This window comes from Nyctereutes procyonoides, unplaced genomic scaffold (assembly GCF_905146905.1).
Source record: "Nyctereutes procyonoides isolate TBG_1078 unplaced genomic scaffold, NYPRO_anot_genome, whole genome shotgun sequence".
NCBI lineage: Eukaryota > Metazoa > Chordata > Mammalia > Carnivora > Canidae > Nyctereutes > Nyctereutes procyonoides.
The window spans coordinates 31718219-31740896 of NW_026575051.1; the positions used below are offsets into that span (position 1 = coordinate 31718219).

A 22678-nucleotide genomic window follows, 5' to 3' on the forward strand; every position below is an offset into this window, starting at 1 on the left:
TGGGGTCTCTGGGAGTGAAATAGTGAGCTATAGTTTTAAGTTCCCAATATTGTAGTAAAGTTAGTTGATGCATAAATATTATAAAAATTGGCCAAGAGACTTTATATAAATTCACTTTTTATATTTGCCTATGACATAAACTAAGAGAATTCAGTTTTAAGCCAAAACCTTTTTTACAAATTCAAATCACAAGGAACATTATGTTTTCTTAGTGAGAAATTACTAATTTCTGTTTTCATTTACTGGTTCTTTTTCAAGCATTGTTTTGTATCTAAAATATGATACATGAGGGCAGCCCCGGTGGCGCAGCGGTTTAGCGCCGCCTGCAGCCTGGGGTTTGATCCTGGGGACCCTGAATCGAGTCCCATGTCAGGCTCCCTGCATGGAGCCTGCTTCTCCCTATGCCTTGCCTCTGTCCCTCTCTCTCTCTCTCTGTGTCTCTATGAATAAATAAATAAAATCTCTAAAAAAATAAAATAAAATAAAATATACATGATTTGGTAGAGTAGATTAGACACTTATTAAATAGATCCATGAGGAGCATTAAAACCATTTCCGTATATTGTTAACAATAATTCAGAGAAGGCAATGAAAACTTAAATTCTGAAAACATTGATTGGCTGCTTGAATTGATGCACAATAAATATTTATTATTTTATTTTAAAGCACAAACAGTATAGGTAAATGTATAATACTTATTTTTAATTTAAATCACTACAATACTGATAAAAGACTGGAAAACTGCATTATTTTAAATAGTTTTTAAAATGTCATTTGGTATGAAGCAATTATAAAGTTAGAGAGAGGCTGTTTTTTCCTTCAATATTTTCTGAGATTATACTCTCTGTAGGTGTGAAGGTAGTTAGTCCGATTGAATACATCTAAGTGTCACACAACCAAATCTTACAAAAATTAGGGTTTACTTATAAAACTTTTCTATTGGTCTTTCAAACCAGGAAATTTGTGTTACATATAAACAATGATAAACATTTGTTAACATAGTTTGAGAATGAAGAAAAATACAATAGAGGTAAAACTGAATGATAAAAGACATTATTATTATGTATTTTATATTAGTCATGGGGGAAAACAAAGTAAAACTATAAGCCTTTATAATTAAGAATTACTTCTCAAAATGATAACCTGGCTTCTTCAACCAATATGATCAGTAAACCCTGTATCTGAAAAGTAAGCTTCGATAGAGCAATAACATGAGTGGAAATTGTTTTTAAAAGAGTAACATTTGGTAAAGTAATATTACTTTATCAAAATAATTTGATCATTTTGGCCAGTCCAGTAATTGAGATAGACTAGTTTAAATATAAGTGATCAGTGCTCCAAAAGCACAATTTATATTTATGGTAAGGAGAAATAAAATAAAGTGATAAGATACAGATATTCAATATAGGCATCTAAATTAAATGCCAGAAGATGGCTTAAGACAATTTAATTGCACTTACTGGTGCTTTTTAACATCGTACTCATCAAAAGCTCTTACAAGCATGTTTTAAAAGTGGCCCTGTATTCCAGCAGAGAAAAGTGTCTCTATTAGTAATGTATAGAATGTTATCTAAAACAGAAATACAAAAATAAAAGTATGTTTCTAATTTAATGATTTTAACATACTAGCAAAACATACTAGCATTTGATAATAATATTTTGTCTATAATTTAAAATCCACTTTTATCTATGATCTGCTTTGATCCTCACACATACAGTTTGAGGTAGATGTATTACCCATTTTATTGAAAGCTTCAGAGACATAAAGTGACTTTCTCAAGGTCACAGAACTAATTTTCAGGAGCTTCCTGTCAAACACAGGTCTTCTGACTTTGATTGCAGTGTTTTTTTCAGTCCCCTTTCATGGTTTGTGTCAGGATAAATAGCGCCTTAGATACTGAAGCCATCTCCATGCTGTTTAATGTGCTTTTCTGTTACAAGTTAACGAACCAGAGAAGTTTGTGCTATCTTCAAAGACACACATATTAAAAATAGTATATTTTGTATCAAACTTCACTATTTTAATGTCAGCAAGTTTAATATATATATATCTTTCTCATAAAGTATATGAGCTGTTTCTCACAGTCATCCAAAGTGGTTGACTAGAATAGTCTTTTCAGAATGAAGTGGCAGCATGGAAATCATAACTCTTTAGTGGAAATGTCACTGGAAACTATACCATTGGAGATATAATGAGGTCATTTTGGTAGGTAGGCTGGTATTTGAGTGGCAAAATTTGATTCGTAATTTGAAAGCCAATATATATTTTACTCATTTATTTATTTTGTTTCTGATCAACAAAATGAACCATAAATTTGAGTGAGTGAAGAAGGCCAATTCTGAGCACTAATTACCAATCTCTTATGATCTACGCATCACTGCTTAGCCTGTTCAACATCATTATGGTATACATTCAGGAGCAACCCAGATTTTTAAATATTTGTACAGAAATATATTTAAAAATAGATATTGATCCTGATGCATTGCTCAGTTTGATTAAAACATTTTTACTGCCAGCATAACAATGCAAGGGTAAGAGGGCTGCTTTTGTGGAAAAATGTAACTAATATTATTCATAATCTTTATCATTTTACTTTTGGAATTCATATTGTTCAAGATTTTCTTGCTGTTAATAAGATACAGCCGTAATATTTCTACGTCACTTACTCTCATCACAACACAGGTTGAAATACCCAAAAAAAAGCTTTGCATTATATTTTTCTGAATTTTACACTTTAAATTTTTCATCCCTAAATATATATATTCATATATACATATATGTGTGGATATATGTTTTAACCATTAACATATTATTGGGTTCTAGAATAATCATTTTTAATGTTTAATGTTTAGAGTATTCTTTAACATAATAGAAAAATTATGAGGCTTGCTTTTAAATATTATTCAGATGATCATCCAATAACATTTTTATGAAGTAGTTAAATATAAATTGGTGAAGGGAAAAAAAGACTTAAATAATCAAGGGTAATCTATAGAGTACTTTCAGGACAAACACTGATCCAACGCTGAAAAAAAGTCCTATTTAATGAAATGCATCATCCCAGTTACCACTGTCTGTGCCCTTATGATATATAGCTAGTCATAAATGCCTTTAATCTATGCCTCTGGGTACATAATGCAGACCAATTTAAGCACAAATCTTTACAATGGTGCTACCCAAATTGTGGTTGGTGGACCTATGCTTATCTGCAAACTAGTTTTTAATGGGCCCCTGAGGAGATAAGAAGCTTATACCAGAATGTAAATTCAACTACTTTATCAAGCACATGTTTTATTTCAGCTGACTTTTTTGTTTGTTTGTTTGGAAAAAAGAAATTCTCAGTGTAGAATTTCAATTCAGCAAGTTGAGTTACATTCTGGTTCATCCTCCTTCTGTCCTGGAGTACCAGTCTAAGGACCAGCTGCGTTGAGTAGCACTGCAAGTAATTTCCAAGTCATTTACTAACCTTTCAAAAAAAAAAAAAAAAAAAGATGGACAAATAGATTATCATATTCTTTTTTAAAAACAGAATTTGTAAACTATAAATTGTTCCTTGGTTTATATAATCGGTGATACAAAATATTCAGAATTACTTCACCTGCAAACCTTTCTAAATAATTTAAATTCTTCCTGCTGGCAGGTAAATGCCCCAATTTTGTATTTGGGGAGGAAAAGCAACTGCAAGTTTTCAAATCAGTGTTAAAAATCTATCCTGAACATGATATCAGAATAGAATTGGAAGCCCATTGTGATGGTCTCAGAAATTCTTGACTTTAAGTCTTTTTGGGACATGACTTACATAATAATAGAAACTAGACATAATTTTAGTGGGATGCTTACTCTAAGAAAATTAATGAATTCAGACATCCATTGGCTTTTTAGGGCCCTATTTTGAATAAATTAATAGAAATCATACGAGAAATCTTCCTTCATTTTAATAAAACTCACTCCTCTACACTAGATCATGAGGAAAATTGTGAGCAGAAGGTTTTTAAACAAATTATCACAAAATAAATAGCTGTCATAGGATAGAAAAGTAAGAATTGCTCTAGGAATAAACTATAAATAAGAGTCAGTATTTAACACAATAAAAATTAGATATGCCCAAACTCCCAGGGCTCCCCCTCATCCAGCATTAGAAAGGAGGCTACCCAAAAAGGGTTAGGGTAAAATATATACATCAATATACCCCTGCTCACGAAAGCCAGAGTAAGTTTAGCAATACATTTTACTTCCTCTCCTATCCAAAGGACAAAGCCTTAGATTGGCTCTAAGAGAATCCTTTCAGCAATCATTGTTTTTGAAAAATGCTAACTGGTCCCTTCGTAGTATCAGTAGCACAGTGTCTTTGTGAAGAGTAGTTTTGCTAACAAGGTTATAACAAACTTGGACCTTGCATCAGTGTAATATGTATCTCTCTTTACATGTATTTTCTCTGAAATGTTTCCTTGTACCTTTTGATGTAGTGTCACATTTTTACATTTAAATTATTCTTGCATGTCATAATGTCAGCTTGGTATGATGCTTAGTAGATGAATATTCAAAACAGTATTTCATGTTTATTTGTTGTCTTGCACACAGGTGAATCTGGTGTGGAAGAGTGGTCCCAGTGGAGCACATGCTCAGTTACTTGTGGTCAAGGGTCGCAGGTGCGAACCAGAACTTGTGTATCACCTTACGGGACACACTGCAGCGGCCCATTAAGAGAATCAAGGGTTTGCAATAACACTGCCCTCTGTCCAGGTAGTGTTAGCAGCAACTACAACTGTGGATGTTATTGAATTGTGTCATGCTACGCATTTGGAAAGATTTGTTATTTTCATATGAACTGGGTATAGACTTTTTAATTAGAGTGGATAAGTTTAATTCTTATTCAACTGTAAAATTTTGTTATATATGTAATTATTTCTGCTTTCAGAGCAGTCAGGAAACTACATAAGTGACTCCCGCTCCACTGTAACTATATGCTTGAAATTTCTGTATCTGTTTCTAATAATACTTGAGATTATAATAACTTTCCTTATTCCAGGTGGTAAAAGCATCCAGTTGAATGTTTGAGGCACTACAGGCATACTGGAAATGTCATTGTTTTAGGCAGTGGTTGATACAATCTTTAAAGCAGTCAGCTGTTTAGGAAAACATCACTTATTTAGCTCTATCAGAGAAAGTAATTCCCTTGATCCAAAGGACATTCTGTTAATTTATTTCATTCTAGTGACTGTCCTCATCTGAGCAATCCACTGCATTGTAAACCTTATGGCCATTATGGAGGCGGGTGGGGGGATCCTCAATGTTAAATGGAGCACATCACAGTAACTTGTCCACATAGGGTGAGATTTTCCATGTTACATCAACATTTTGTTCTCATTTGAGGCCTACGTGCATATTACAAGCATTCCTCCTTCTTAAATTAATGACTTTCATGTAAAAATAAGTACTAAAAGGAATTTGGGCTTTCTTTCAAGAATTCCAAAGCACATGATATTATGAATCCCCAGGTTTATATTTTTATTCAACTATTTGATGAATGGGTGATGCAAATTTATTGATCATTGCAGCTGACACTGATTTTGCATTCACAGCCTTTCCAGTAGCCTCCAAAAGGTGTGGGTATAAAGAGAGGGACCAGCACTGCAGCAGCTTTTCATCTGTTAAATTGTGTGTAAAAGTTTCTGATGAGTTCCATTTCCAGAGATGGCTGATTTTGCAGTTGCTAAAAGCAAGAGTAGAGAGTGGGTGGCATGGGGGAAAGACAGGGATAATCCCAATTTCCTAGCAGAATGAGCAAGGGCAGCCCATTACAAGACAGTCTGGAGGAGTTGTTTTTTAATGGGTACAGGGTTTTGATTTGCAAAATGAGTAAGTTCTGGAGACTGTTTTACAACAATGGGAATATATTTAACACTGCTGAATTGTACACTTAAAAATAGTCTAGATGATAAATTTTCTGTTATGTATTTTTTTTTGTCACAATAAAAGAAAAGACAATCTGGAAGAAACAAAAGAGAAAGGAAGTGGTGGGCAGAATGTGGAGGAGAGCTGATACATGAGATGGGAAATCCCTTTATAATGGAATGAGGAGATTCAAAGCCACAGATGAAGGAAGAAGTAAAAGCTAAACAGGGCAGGAAACTATGAGGAAGGCAAGACAGAATTAGCAGGAAGCAGCAATAATTTCCACTGAAAGCAAGATAAATCAATGAGAGTCAGTGGGAATTAAACTAGATGAGAAGGAACATCAAGTGAAAAAAAAAATCAGAGGGAAAAAGTGCTTATGGAGATCATGGAAGAGGAGAACAATGAAAAGACAAAAAAAAACAAAGGTCAGAGAACAGATTCTAGGTCTGTTTGGCAAGAGAAGGAAAATGACCTGGGGGTTTCCAGAATTTCAAATTTCTACATTTTATACCTTAAAGGACCCCATGAGTAAATGCTTATGGATTTTCAGCTGGGTGTGGGTAGAGTACGTTGTCTCATACTTAAAGCTGGCTCCTATTTACAGGACTTATGTTAAAGGTTGCAGGATCAAGCTTCCTATTCTGGGGAATGAGAAAAGTGTCAATAGAGAATTAAGCTGTGCTTGATATATACATTTATCTTGTCAGCATCCTTCTGAAAAGTCAAATTCCCTTCAACATACAAGGGGGTAGAGTCTAATGGCAAATGGGTACCCAAGTGGAAATCTGAGAGGGTGTTAAAGTGTTCACAATTCTCCATACAGTGCTTACTTTCCAACCACTTGTCATGCGCATTCATATGGTTGACATATGGAAACCTCCATCTTTCTGCCAGAGACTGCTGATTAATCCCTTCACTGGGCAAAGAGAGCATCTGTAGTGGGACCAGAGTGCTTTCCCTTTCACTCTGTGTCTGACGTTTAGAAAACTGAATTATATTCTGATTGTACAGTTTTTCCTAATTTCTTAACCTCCTACCATTTACTGAAGAAATACATATTAATCATTAGTTACTCTTCACCTTCATATACTATAGACTTTTCTTTCTAAATTTGGTTAAATAGTACTGACAATAAGAAAAATGTATCTTTTAATCATTGTGATAGTTCAGATGTTGAATTTAAGAGAATGGAAAGTTTCATTGATTTCTTTAATTTTCTAAAACTGAGCACTAATTTAGCAACTTCGTTATTTTAAAAATATAGAATAAGTATTTCACTATAGGAAATTGGGCTATCTTTTAGATGGTTATTATATTTGTTATGAAATATGTTGTGTTCAATATTTTGTTCAGTTACTTGCCATGCTGGTAAATATGCACTTTTTTTGATATATCATGAAAACAAAAACCAAAAGTGAATTTAAAAACTTAAATAGTACCTAAACGATGGAAGTATCTTTCTAAAATAATACTTTAAATTCCCAAAAGAAAATTAGTTCAGGAATCAATAACCTAGTTGTTACATTGTGGATATTCAAGTGTTTGGCATTTAATTAATGAAAATGACACAAGGACAAAATGAATGTCAAAGCCACTTTCCATAAAATATGTGTAATAATAGAATTTGAGCTTGTATTTATTTGCATTGCTAAAGCCTAATCCATAGTCTTATAAATTAGTCCCCTTTCACCCGTATTATTCTAATTTCAAAGAAGAGTTTTCTTAATTAAATTGCAGTATAATGTGTTACTTCTAATCTGGATCCTAAGGCACCCAGCCTTTTGCACATTGTTGCTTTGACATTATAGGCTCTTCAAAAATTCTTATAACTCAGCACAAAAATTTCTCTGGACGTTGCTAAATGTCCCCTGCGGGGCAAAATTACCCCTGGTTGAGAACCACTGGTCTACTCAATATGTCTTCTAATCCTTTAGAAGTTTATTTGGGCTGAGGAATAGTTTCGATTTTTTTTTTTCGTAAATGTCACAGTATCCACATCTATATATTTCTTAAGGAAAAAACTTTTCAATTAAAGGAATTATTTTATATGTATCAATGTAAATTATAAGTTAATTTGTATGCTTATTTCGAAATCTGGTAGTAATATAATTTATATATCGTATATTCCTCATTTCACCTCTAGATAGCACAGAGTAGGGATGCGATAATACAGCTAGTGTCTAAGTAAAGAAGAAAAGTATAAATATGGATTAATCTAAGTTTCTTGATTTTATTAAGCATATTATCCAAATGAATAGATTATTTACAGATTTTCATACTTTACTGAAAGGTAAAAGAATTTATATAATAATTTGCCTCTAATATAAAATATCTTTATTCCTTAACATAAATATTATGAATAGCATCTATAAAATTATGATATGTGTTATAATTTCTGACTAATTCAATAGTATCTAAAATAAAAAATATATTAATAATTTTTTTCCTTTTCAAATAAAAAAAGTATTTTTTGATTTTTTAAAAATGTTGTGGAGGAGCCATGAAGTTTCACCATGGGACAATAAAGATTGTTAAACAGTAGGAAGTAACATACTTTTCAAAGGATTCCAGCTTCATGATTTAACTAAACCATCAAGATTAATCAACATTTCTTTGAGGTTAATAGAGAAAAATCTTCCAGTTTAGCACTTTTTTTTTTCAGGCTTTGTTCAAGGAATACAGGGCAGTGTGATTTGATTGAGGAGAAAATTAACAGGATCAGCAATATGAATACGATATGGTCTGTTAACATTTAAAACACTTCTATTATATAGATAATAGGGGTAGAAAGGATTGTTTTTAAATTGAGAAATCTTGGTAATTAAAAGAAACAAACAATTAAAGATATATGTTTTATATGACAAAATACATTCACATATAATATTTTAAAAATATTTTGCTATCGTTGATCATATATAACCTATATATAAATATATGTATATGTGCATTTTTTTCCTTAGAGTTAAATACAGATTCATTATTTATTCTTATGACAATGGATACAAAGTGCTTTGGTTTTCCAACTTAAATGAGAAAAATGTAAATATATTAATTTCTTTCACTATCTTACTTTTTTCTATGTAATATTTAAAAAATATATTTTCCAGCAAATTTCTCAGAAACTTGAAGAATTTTTCACTATTACACAAACTTGGCTTTTTCAACATTGCAATATATTTTCATAACCAGTTGAGGCAACTCAATAGCATAAATAGAAGAATTAAAGTATTATGTATGTGTTTTTAAAGTAATAACTTTAAAACACGTATTATATATGTGTTTTTAAAGTAATAACTTGGTTAGTATATATATGTGAAATATTCTAGATATACTATATTTACTCGCATAACTCCTCTGACACTTTATATTGATTCCGCTTACCCCCACCGATGTTGAGAGAAAGTGAATTTTTTTTCATCACTCATTATAAATTTCTACTTCCCCTCCTAATTCTAGTTGGTGTCATATCAAACTTATGTTTATGAACTCCTAAGAGCATACTAAGACCAGAGGCTCAACATCAAGACAGGAGCTTTTGAACCAAAGAGCACATTTTCCCCAGCTTCTTTTTATTTGTATTACCCACAGAGTGCTATTCCTTACTATCCTAAATATTGAAAATTGGGATGAAATTGGTGATTTGATCATGACAAAGAAGGGTCTAAACTTAGAACTCTAATGGACTTCTTGCAAAATGTGTCAATATGTATTCACAGTGGCTATTATGGAGGAACACAAATTATGTTAATATTTCTTACTAATTTGAATTCATTGTAATGGCATAATTGAAGTATCAATGTATGTATACTTATGTTAGGAATAATCCTAATTAGATCATTTGCTTTCTCTAGAAATTTTTATTAGCAGGATTTCCAGCATATCAAGTTATTGCAAAAAGGAAGAAATCTTCATATTTGCCAGTCAATTTAAAAGAGGGCAAAGACGAGAATCTTATGCGAGCAGATACAGTTTTTGAAATTTCCCTCTTATTCAAAAACAGTGACTTTAAATACTCACATTTTTTTTTTAAATTTTTATTTATTTATGATAGTCACACAGAGAGAGAGGGAGAGAGAGGCAGAGACACAGGCAGAGGGAGAAGCAGGCTCCGTGCACCGGGAGCCCGACGTGGGATTCGATCCCGGGTCTCCAGGATCGCGCCCTGGGCCAAAGGCAGGCGCCAAACCGCTGCGCCACCCAGGGATCCCCTCACATTTTTTTAAAATGGAAAAAATACATTTATTTTCTAAAACATGAAGCTAATAAGCTATTTAAAATATGTATCATTAACTTTCAGATTTTTTTTTTCATTTTTGACACCATCAGTCATGAATCCTGAAATTTTGTAGTTGTTGGAAGAATTAAGTTGGCCCTTTTATACTTATATGCAAATATAACTCTGGAAGATCATATCTGTTATAAGAAATTTAGTTTTCTATACTACCTTATAAGTTTATATTACTTTTATTTAAAAATAATTCATGACCACTCTACCATGAAAGAGAGGTGCATTTACATTAAAAAAGAAAATATTTAAATTTATGACATAAATAACTGTTCAAGTACAGAAACAAAGTACATGCCATTTTGCATTATTTTAATGAATTTTCAAATTAACTTTTGTAGGGTTTTGGCATTAAGAATGTTAACTGAGCTTTTAGGATATCTTCATTCTTATCTACTTGATGATTTTTTTTCTTTCATAATTAAGAAAAAAAATCTTGGACTTTATCTCTCTGCTTTTGTTGTTGAAGCTTCTTTGCTTTATTACAGTACATGGAGTATGGGAGGAGTGGTCACCATGGAGTTTATGTTCATTTACATGTGGTCGAGGCCAAAGAACAAGAACAAGGTCGTGCACACCTCCTCAGTATGGAGGAAGGCCATGTGAAGGACCTGAAACACATCATAAGCCTTGTAATATTGCTCTGTGCCCAGGTGAGCATATTCTGTATTTAGCGCTTTGTATTTGTGTACTTTGTATGTAGCCCCTAGTGTACATAGAAAATATTACAACTTTTATTCCATCACATTGGAAAATGTGTCCTTTGGTTACTGTTTCTTGCCTGAAACTGAGTTCTTTCCTTGATTCTGTCATATGCAATGGCTTTAATATTTCCTTGACTGAGTACCAAAGCTCACCTTTCTTCAATTTCTAAAAATATGTATATTAATTCTGTCCACTCAGATTTTATTTATTTATTTATTTTCAGATTTTATTTATACTCAGCTTTTCCCTCCTGGAAAAATTATAAGGAGTCCTAAAGGCTTAAGACTGACTATTGCCGTGATACTATAACTGGAGAGACGCTTTTAAAGGCAGTCCTTCCCATGTCATTGTTTCGTAATCATTCAGTTAAGGAGTAGGGATTCATCACTGACCATGTGTGAAAATGATAGTATTTGTTAGGAAAGCAGACTTTATAGATTCACTGCTAGATGCATAAGATGGTTAGCTTACAAATGACTCCATGTGATTATGAAGACTGTATAGTCTGTTCATAGAGTATATTTGTTTTTTTTAATTTTTATTTATTTATGATAGTCAGAGAGAGAGAGACAGAGGCAGAGACACAGGCAGAGGGAGAAGCAGGCCCCATGCACTGGGAGCCTGACGTGGGATTCGATCCGGGGTCTCCAGGATCGCGCCCTGTGCCAAAGGCAGGCGCCAAACCGCTGCGCCACCCAGGGATCCCATAGAGTATATTTGTAATCCTAAATTTTAGTTCCTTTAAAATGTTTCAATGCTCTTTTACCTGTACTTAATAATTTCACCCATTTTTCAGAGAGAAGTCCTTATAATGCTGTTATTTAGGTTGTTGAAACATTCAAACAAAAAACAAATACCTAAAAAATGAAAAAGATTGATTGCAAAAGATTGCAATTCAAGGGGCTTACAACTTATGAGAGAAAATCCACACATAAAAATGATAGAATCTCCCAGGAACTAGCCAATTCATATTTTAGAAGAAGAGAGACATGAGTGGCAAATGGCAAAAGCTATAATGGCAAAGACCAATATAAATAACCATTTATCTACTCCTTGGGAGACTTTTTCATTGGCCATTCTGCATGCAAGCAACATAGCTGAGATCCTGGGAATGTGCTCCAAACATATTATCCAGCTCACCTTCCATCCCATTTGTACTCTCAATTCCCCGAGGTAATATCCTGTATTGAGGATATCCTGTAATGAGGCAGTGATACAGTTCCTCTGGAAATTTTAACTATCTAAAACATCTTGAGACTGTGAAAGTCCCCCAAAATGTACATAAGCAACAGTCATTTCACAAGCTTGTTCCTTTTTACTTTAGGGAAAGACAACTAGGTTCCTATATCAGGAATATCCATTTAAATATGTAGTAGTTATATTTACTCCTAGAACTTAATGAGTTCTATAAATTATGAATATAACTTGTATAATTCAATATTAATGTAATTATGAATATTAGGGAGTCAAAATTATGATTCCTTATTTGCAAATCATTCCCAGAAAATCTATTTATGAAATCAGTTATGTTCTGTTATTTCTATCTCTCTATAAACATGCAGACTAGTACATAGACATGCACAAACACACACACACACACACACACACACACACACACACACACACACACATAAATGCCCTGTCTTTTTTCCAAAGATTTGAGCAAGTTTTACAAATTTTAGATTTTTTTTTTTACTGCTGAGCTGTGACACTTACAGAGAGTCAAATATAGTTCATTCTTATTTGTCCATGGAGTGTGAAAAAATACATAATATGGGGAAATTAAAAGTGATAACTAACTATAGAATTTCTTTTAATATATTAGTTTTTATTACTTCTTTTACCTTGGTTAATCCCCATCAGTATAAAGATAAAAATGGCACTGATCAGCTAAAATGTTATCAACCATTTTTCTCATAGTCTACTTTTCATGAACTTTCGAAGAGTAAAGCGCTTGGAGGTCAAGAAATTAGAATGCTAAATTATTAGAATTCATATAAGAAAACTCATTTTTCTAATTTGACATAATTTTTTTTTATCACTGAAATGGTAACCACATTTTTTTTAAAGCTAGTTTTGTTTTAAAGTATTATACTGTCACTGGAATCACTTTAAGACCATTAGAATTTTGTTTCTTTTGTGTAGGTCTTTAAATTTGGGAAATTATGTTTATATTATTTGTAGCTGGCCTAGCTCATATTCTCCCATGGATCTATATTGGGTACTTTATAAATTTATTATGTGTTGTTTCTATTATTTCCATTCTTGAATTTACTTATATCATAAAAAATGTAAAACTCTTACCATATTGTATCCCAATTTCTTTTCTATTTCAAAGGGAATTCGAATAGCTATGATTTTTTAAAAAAATATTTTATATTTAACCAAACATATTGACATTATGCTTTTGAAATATGTAAGATTTATTCGGTGTAAACATTTGGAATTCTTAAAACTAACTGTCTCATAGCTAAATTCAGGTGCCTTCACTGTATATAAAAGCATCATCATATGTCAGCAAGATATAAGGCACTACTGAGAAGACTATAGAGTCCCTGATCTCAAGAAATCTGTGATCTCTTCAAAGGATTCAGACATAAGCACATGAAAAGTTAAATGCAGCTCTGATAAACACATATAAAGATTCCACTTCAGTGGAGAGAGGGGATAATTTGATAACTCAGTGATTTCAGCCTACATTTCTTGTAGACATCCAACCTGAGAACCTGGAGACGTCTTAAGGTATAAAACTGTGATAGGCAGTATATCATTAATAAATAAAACAGGCCAAGACCTATACACTTGATTCCCTTTGGCTAGGGAATTGCCAAAGAACCAGAGAACAGAGGAAACAATTGAAACAGAACAATTGAAACAACAAATTGGGTACCAACTCACCAACTCTGCAAGACCTGACCATGTGGCTTGTGGTAAAGGGCAATGATATTTTAGTGTGGGATCACGTCAGAATGGCATTCCACATCATGCTTTTAAGAAATACATATTATTACCATAATGAAGTGGATGCTATGTAGGGCCGATGTGTATTGTCCATATCAAACAATGAAATATGTTTTATTTATGCAAATTCTGACATCAACCTTAAGGTAGATGACATCCTGTTTTCATCAGGTACTTTCCTTAGTCAATGTCCAACTTTCTCCCACTTCTTTTGAGGTGAGGGAAACCTATCTGCCTGGGATCCAAATAAGTAGAGAGGAAAGAAAGGAAAGGGTTTCTATGGTATTTTCTAGTATGAATTATCAGTTATTAATGTGTACCATGTCCAAGAACAGAAACCATTGTTGATGGAGGGAGGTGGGTGAGAGATAAAGAGAACAACAAAAAGTATTTACTATGACTCATTCCTTGACTATAAACATAATGTTACCCCATGTTCCTCCCTTTCTTATCTATACTAATAGCTAAATGTGATATTATGGAAGGGTGTGTGTATGTATGTGTGTGTCCAATGGTCTTTGTGGTCTGTTTTTATCTCACAAAATGTATAATTTCTGGCGGTCCATATTTTCCCTTTTCTCTGAATTTTCATTTCAATCCCTAATCAAACATCAAATTCATAGTAATATAAATTAGTATATATGAGGAAATTTTCTTTTATTGCCTGTTTATCTCTCTGTGCAACTTTGTACTGGTAGCATCCAATACATTACTATTGAATGGATTTTCTTGTTGGACATATCCGAATTTTTAGTTATCATCCCCTCCAAAAATTACAGAACATTTTCTGGGTATGTATTTAATAAAACATTGACGTAATGTGGCAGAAGTTGGACTTTCACAAGAGAACACTTACTTAAATTTAAGTGTCATCTTTTAATAACTGTGTTAATCCTCTGATTCTTAATCTCTTCATCTATAAAATGGGGACGATAGCATACCCATTTTACAGAACTTGTGAGATGCTGTAAGAATCTGAACAGCAAATCGTATATAAGTATCAGTATTATTATTGTGTCGGTACCCTATAGTCAAATACCATCTGGATGACACTTTACTTAGGCAAGTTGGACTCACTATGCTTGGCATTGAGGGAAAATGAACATAGGGAATGGTGGAGCATCTCATTAAGAGGGTGTTAGAAAGATTTATTAAGAGTTTGGGCTTGCTTGGGGTGATTTTAAGGAGGGTTTTAGGAAGTGGGACTTTGTTCTGGATTTAAGAATGTCTGAAAAAAAAAGAATGTCTGGATGGGGGAAAAATCTGTTATTAGGTATCTTAATGAATTATCCAGGAGGAGGGAAAACTTGCTTTAATTCATGAAGAAGTGGCAGTCACTCATATTAGCTGAGAGAAGATAATGTTTGGAACTCTGTGGGTTGAGCTGTGACCTTGTTTCATTTCATCTCACTTTATCAGGGTCTCAGAGTGACCTTGTCTGCTGTTAATGTTCTCTGTGATGGTTTTAGATCCAACAGGAGATAACACAGCCTCGCTATGAGCACCAAGCAAGCCCCTAACAACATTGAGTCTAGCTGTAAGTGTCAGACCAGTTCCTGGATGTCACTTTGATAGTGATTCCTCCTCTAGGGTGATTTAATCATTTTACCTGCTTTTGTTTTAATGTTTTTGATTTTTATTAATATTATTAAATGGAGAAAGAAAAGTGTTAGAGATAATGGAATGCTTACATTTTCCTAGGGAGACCCTCTTAAAATTATATAGATGTGTATCCCCAAAATAAAATTGATATAGCCTTTTCCAAAATTAAATACTTTAGGGAAAATAAAATCTCAAAATCTTAGTTCAAGGCCTCAAGGTTTATAATAATTTTCTTTGTAGTGTGTTACTTTTCTTCCCCCTCTAGTTGAAAGATGGAAGGAACGAGTGATTCAAATTTGGTCCTCTTTGTTTCAGTTTTGACAGTTCTTATTCTGATATAATTTGTGTAGTAAAGTACAAATAATATAGAATGTAGGGATCAGTAATAATTGAATAACAGATTGAAGGCTGAAAGAAATGAAAGAATTATTGACAAATTAGTTTTCATTTATAGGCTGAAAGAAGTAGAAATGAATTTAATTAAATGATTCAGTGGCAAAAGCAGTGGTCTGGAATTCACAAGACATGGATTAATGTTCAGTCTCAGTCTTTAATTATAAATATTTACTTAAGCAACATATTCATCTTCTCTGTACCTCAATTTTCTCATTTGTAAAAGGGAGCCAGAATTCATTACCCTGCTATATCAGAGGATTGTTACATGATTAAAAATAGGTGACTGATTCTTGAAAAGTACAAAACCACATAAAGTGGAGGATGTTTATCTTGATTTTCATGATAATATTCCTTGAACAGTAAAGGATTTGGAAAAAATAGGTAAAATTAATTCAGGATATTATGATAGTTTTTGAGCTCTGTTTCTTATGGACAGCCTTAATCATAGAGTCAAAGAGATTTGTAGAAGAAGACTTTAAATTTTTCCCTTCTACCCTTCAAAGACTTCTATCTAGTTGAAGAATCAAAAACTCAAAGTTTTATTACACGTGCACAGTGGTCCAATAGTGAAATTGAGACCTAAAGAAATAACCCAGACAGGCAGTTTTGATACCTTTAGACAGACAATAAATCTGTAAGGAATTAGCAGAACAGGGCAGCCCCAGTGGCGCAGCGGTTTAGCGCCGCCTGCAGACGAGGGTGTGATCTTGGAGACCCTGGATCGAGTCCCATGTCAGGCTCTCTGTATGATGCCTGCTTCTTCCTCTGCCTGTGTCTCTGCCTCTCCCTCTCTCTGTCTCTATGAATAAATAAATAAAATCTTAAAAAAAATTTTAAAAAAAGGAATTAGCAGAACATAGAAAACTTAATTTTAGGAGCTTCAATTAATAAGGAATTCTAAACAGAATTTGGGCCAAGGAAGTGAATTAGAAAAAGTAACAAGAGTTATTTACATAGTCTTCTAGGCTCTAAAGTTCCTATCCCTGGTGATAAGGAGGTCTCTTTACCCCCTAGCACAAGGAGCGTACCTTGCACATGGGAGATTTGCTTCTCACTTTCTGGTTACCAAGGACAGGGGCATAGTATTATTTTTGCATTGGCTGCTTCTTAAGTAATCTTTATTTAAAATAATCAACAGATCAGAGTGGTACATTTGTGAGTGGCCTGACTTTGGCCCATACAGATTACTTCTACATCGTTTATACACTAGGGAGAAGTAAATATATAAGGGCTTATGCCAGTCTGTGGGCTTGAGCTGTGCCACACTGTTGAGTCCTGCATTTGAGAAATGTGTTCCTGTGTCCAGAACCTTGAGAGAGATCCTGTCAGGTTGTATTTTTTCAGGTATATTCATAGTCTCTTACAAAACCTAAGAAGAATGAAAGAATAACCCAAAGATGGGCCTCAGGAACACAGCTGGACCCCAAACCCTTGTTATCCAAAGTAAGAGGCTTCAGTCTCCTGTAGACCTAAAATTTGATTCCTCAGCAAGTAGGAGAGGGTGATGTCCCCACAGTCCCTCTGCGGGAACCCTTCCTGTGAGGACCATGAACAGGAAGATGCTAAACATTGGCCTGACCTTGGTTCAAAAGTCTCTGGTTGTCTCTGCATGAAAATGTTAGAATTTGAAACTCAAATACTGCCTCATTAACCTGTTCTTTAATTAATTTGCATTTTGTCTTCTTAACCTTCTGGTCTGTTGTACTAATGGTCTAATGTCACTTTGTGTCATTTCAGATTTTTAACATTGTTCTGGTGATCTTTCAGTGTTTAGTTTATATGATTTTTTAAAAATTGTATCTTTATTAATCCTGGCTTGCTTTCTTTTACTAGCAAATTTTGTCTTAACTTACTTTCCAACTATTTATTCTTCTTAGCCTTATCACAATGACTTGCTTCTATTTTAAATTCTATTTTTTTAAATGATATTTCATTTTGATTTTTCCCCTTTCGTGATTTATTTTAGAATGACAAATGCCTGTCTTGGCATATGCCCAAAGCCAAGAGGTTGACTTTTGACATTTCAGTGTTAATACCATCAAGAGATCTTTCTAGTTCCCTGAGTAACTCTCAACTCAGTAAAAATTTGAGCTTTCCAAATTTGCCATCACTAAATCAGATAGCCTCCATACCACAGTACAGAACTCTTCTCCTCAAACCCTCCACCTGCCACTGGTAGCTTTATCAGTCAGCAATAATCAACCCAAAAGAGTTGCCAAAATGATAGTTTTATTATCCAAAATATTCATGGCTTTATCTTGTGGCTATTGTTCTCCATCCTATTCTGTATTGTCATCAGTTTTTGCTAAAGATGTGAAAATTGACTGAACCACAGTATTTTCATTAAAACATATTTGAATATAATTAGGCCTCTGTACATGGAAGACAGGTGAACACAATTGTAACTCTATATATTGCAGGAGAAAGTTCATATAACAAAGTAAACCCCAGGAATCTAGCAATTTAGCCTTTACAATTTTAATTATTCTGGATCCAGAAAATCTAGTAATGTGTCACATTGCTGAATTGAAACTTTAACTGTCCCAAGTGTTACATTGTGGTATAAGGAAACACATTACGTGATGGTAAGACGGGCTGATCTCTCAGCATTCTCCTGGCTTCAAAACACAGCCTTATTATTCTCTATTCTTAGTCACCTTTGTAGGATGGTTCATAAAGTAATAGACATTTGGAGTTTCTAAATTGAAAAATGACACTATAAAAAATCCAACTGGAAATTCTTATGATGGAAATGAAAAGAAATTGAAAAAGTCTAAGAAGGTGTTAACCTAGCTGCACATTATAGAAGAAATTACGTACTTTAATGCAATATTAACAAGCAGTGTTCCAGAAAAGGGGGTGAAAAAAGGAAAAGAGAAGAGGGATGATTGCATTTCAAATACATTTAGGAGGTATAGTTTCAAACAAAGTTAATTTAATGTAGGACTTCCAGCATTATGATCATGTCATCACAAATTCAATGTGTTCAAAATAGACATTTTGATTTCAGGGCTATAAAATCCCTGACCTATTTGAATCCAATTCTAGCCTAGTTCAGTAAAAGGGTCCACCATTTACCTGTTTTAGTAAGCCAGAAACCTAAAAGTTAACCTTGATTCTCTGGTTTTCCATACCTCTCTACCAACCTATCAGCTCTATGTTTGGAAAATAACACAAATTCAACCACTTCTTTCTATGTCGATTGATGATACCATAATCTAAGCCACTATCACCTTTGTCTGGGCTACCATATAGTCCCCTAACAAGTCCTGGCCTTTTCTCTTTTTTGGAAGACTCAAAACTTTCTTGACCTGAGGACTGCTCTTATGTGAAGATTTTCCAGATCTTCACACTTCTGGCTCCTGTTAGTGACTCGGGACTCGGCTCTCATGTGTTTTTTCCGGAGAGCCGTGGATGAGCATACCCTATCACATTGCTCTCTTTAATTACATTGTCTTTTTAACAGTTCTGGCAGAAACTCTCTTGTTCATTCATTTATTTACTTGTTTACCATCTGTCTCCACCACCCCCTCAGAGTATATATTCCATGAGAACAGAGCTTGGTGAATCTTTATCACCACAGTTGTCCCAGAGTCTAGTAGAGTCACAGTGTAGCTTCTTTGTCATTCTTTACCTACAAGTGCATTAGAAGAGGTTCGGAGTGTTTCCATTTTCCCAAATTATTGGTAATGCTTTTCTGACCAAATAACAAAAGGTTAATTATCTTCAATAGGAACACAGTTTTAGAAAGAAAGCTTTGAAGTATTTTCAAATTTTTTGATTTGCAATGATTCTGAGGTGTATCTCTTACATATGATGGAAGTCTGTAGTATACAGGGATGGGTAGATGGTAGGGAGGAGGGTTGATTTTCTCTGTTGTCTCCATACTCAGCCAAGTGAAGAGCAAACCTGAATGCAAGGGCTGAAGGATTCCCAGTTAAGCATCCGATAAACAAACAAAAAAAGCAGTCTCTTTATTCCTCGTAGTACTTAGATAAATGGTTATAAAAATTTATATTAAGCAAATCATGTGATGAATAGTTTTTATTTTTAAATATCTCAGCATTTATACCTGAAATATAATGCATATGTTCTTCTTGGAAATGCTTAATTTATAACATTCCATCGATTCACTAGCCTTCTCTTGTTTGTCTGGCAAATGGACTACATAGCCAATAAGAATTGTATCAAATACTTTTAATAAAGTGAAATGCTAAAATTACATGAATGGGATGATTAAATTGACATTTTGTGATTTTTTAATCTCACAAAGGGTTTATTAAGTAGATCTAGATACCTATTAAACAATCTTCTTTCTTAATAGCTACTTTCAAAGCCTGAAATTAGGCTGACAGCACTTACACATATTCTGCTAAGCTTTTTGGTTTGTTTGGATGGGTGGATAGGTTTTCACAGCAGTATCATCTTATGTTGGAACTTTGGATTTATGATGAATTCCCTTTCACTATAATGAAACTAAGAACCATGGAATGACATGGGGAAAAGTAGACAGTCATATATGAGTGCATTTATAACACTTATATTCTAGTTTATGCATTCTAAATTGGGTAAATATTTTTGCCTGATTCCTTTGCATACTTGCATTTTGTGGCCTATGGGATTATGCCTTTGTGAATGCTGTCTCTGTTGTCTAAATTATCCAAATCTTACCATATTAATCTAACATAATTTTCCCTAAGTAGTTATGATGTGTCATCTGTAAGGCTTCATGTACCATATTAAGATGTTACTGCTTTTAACCTTTTATTTACTTATTTGTCTGCATAATGTATTCTTCTACTAAATTACAAGATTTTTGAGCATGGGATTCATAATCTTTTAATTTCTGTATTTCTCAGAATCATTTATTTGTTTGGTGTACTATCCAATTTTGGGCCTTATACTGGATTGGATTGGTTAAATGTGTTTTTTGGGGATTTAGTGGGTAATTGTTGATATGGAGATAAATGGGGATATATAAAGAATTAGAGGTTTTGAGGGTCGTGGTGAAGGTTATATAGTGTGTTTGGTTGGGTTATGGGGTGGGTTGCAGGTTAGATGGTGTGGGACAGAGGTTTTATGATACAGAGTGGACAGTGGTATGTGGGTTGACTGGATAGGAGAGGGGTGTAGGGAAGAAGTAAATTGGGAGGGATTGTGGGTAGTTGACATGTATGTGGGAGTTGCTTGTTGAGATTTTGTTTGGAGTGTATGTTTAACAGTAGTGTTGATGTTTTAGTTGGTTTTGGTGGGGCGGGGTGCGGGTTGGTTTTCTGAGTGGAATGTGTGGGGAATGGGTGGATAGGATGAAAAGGGGGGTAGGATTAAAAGAGGGTTGGGGTAGGGTAGGGACTCAGTACAAAGAGAGTGGGTTGTGAGAATTTATAGGAGAGAGTGAGAAGGGGATGGGGTTTCATAGGGATTTAGAGTGGGGTGGAAAAGGTGGATGGAGTATGGTATGGGAGACGTTGGGGTAAACTATGTGTATGATGGTTAGATATAGATGGAAACTATCGAAATGCAGAGGGCCATGGGCAGAAAGCAGAGAGTGCTATAACCCTGAGTGTACAGGTGAGGCCTGATCACTACATTTAAAGAATGCCTGCCATTTATAAAATGTGACAGAACCATGTGAGGCAGTCATGGAATAATTAGATAATTATGTATTTCTGATAAATGAAATCAATTGTACTAGAGCTCATTCTACTATATGTCACAGTAATAAAGCAACAAAATTCTGGAGATTCTTAGATTAAATCTAGATTAAGTTGATCCAGGTCAGCACTGAACTTGCACTTTTTACAAATAAGTTTCAGTGTCCATTTGAAGATTCTGACAAACTTATATAAACTTGTGACACTCACAGTGCTCTATATCTGACTAGCAAGTCAAATGTTTGAATAAGGCTTATTCATCGTAGTAGACTAATAAAAACTAAACAAACAATAATGGTCCTCAGATTTTCAAATTCCTAAAACAGTTGCAGTAGGCTACTGCCATTGACCATGACACATTTCTTTCAGCAAATGGTCAGTGGAATCAGTGGGGTCATTGGAGCGGATGTTCCAAATCCTGTGATGGCGGCTGGGAAAGGCGAATGAGGACTTGTCAAGGTGCTGCAGTAACAGGGCAGCAATGTGAAGGCACAGGTGAAGAAGTGAGAAGATGCAGTGAGCAACGTTGTCCTGGTGAGAATGAACTGAGATGATCCCAATGGAAATATTCTGTTATTAAAAAAAAAAAAAAAGGAGTAAAATAAAACTATCATCATTAAGGGCAACATTTCCTCAGTTGGAGGACTGCTAACAATAAGTGGCAGTTTGTTTGTTTCCATAACCTATGAGGTTTCCTCTGTTTATGTGTCATAGACTATTTCTTCCGTGGGTTTTTAAATTATTTGCTGCAAAATCACGTTGAAAAATGTGACAATATGAAGGAAGCCACATTGAACAATAACATACCTAGATAGGATTTAAATTGGTTTGGGGAACAATTTTTTTTCACTCTGTTCATGAAATATTTGTTTACTGAGAACACAAAACCAGTTGCCTTAGATTATTCATAGTAGAAATAGAAAGACATGGTAGATAGCTAAGTGAGAAAATAAAGGGATGCTGTTGAAATTTAGAAACTTTTAAAATCTGCTGTTAATCCAGCTCCACGTAGGACTTTGGACATCCCTATTTCCTTGCCCTTGTGCCATTTTCTACTATAAGGAACACATTTTAAAATGAAAATATAAGGTCTTAATTAGTAGTGAAAGAATGGAAATACTGCTACAATAAAGGATCTTACATATAAGCATAGAAAAAAAAAAGGCAAGGTCAAAA

At 33.9% G+C, this 22678-nt stretch overlaps 1 protein-coding gene across 1 annotated transcript in view; it reads left to right on the top strand.

Annotated features, from left to right (window-relative positions):
* Positions 1 to 22678, top strand: part of ADGRB3 (adhesion G protein-coupled receptor B3) — a 705508-nt gene that overhangs the window by 275689 nt on the left and 407141 nt on the right. Inside the window, exons 4-7 of the mRNA XM_055329612.1 lie at positions 4583 to 4744; positions 10673 to 10850; positions 21346 to 21419; positions 21872 to 22036. Of these exons, the coding sequence (XP_055185587.1) occupies positions 4583 to 4744; positions 10673 to 10850; positions 21346 to 21419; positions 21872 to 22036 (579 nt within the window). The remainder of the gene's footprint in view (positions 1 to 4582; positions 4745 to 10672; positions 10851 to 21345; positions 21420 to 21871; positions 22037 to 22678) is intronic.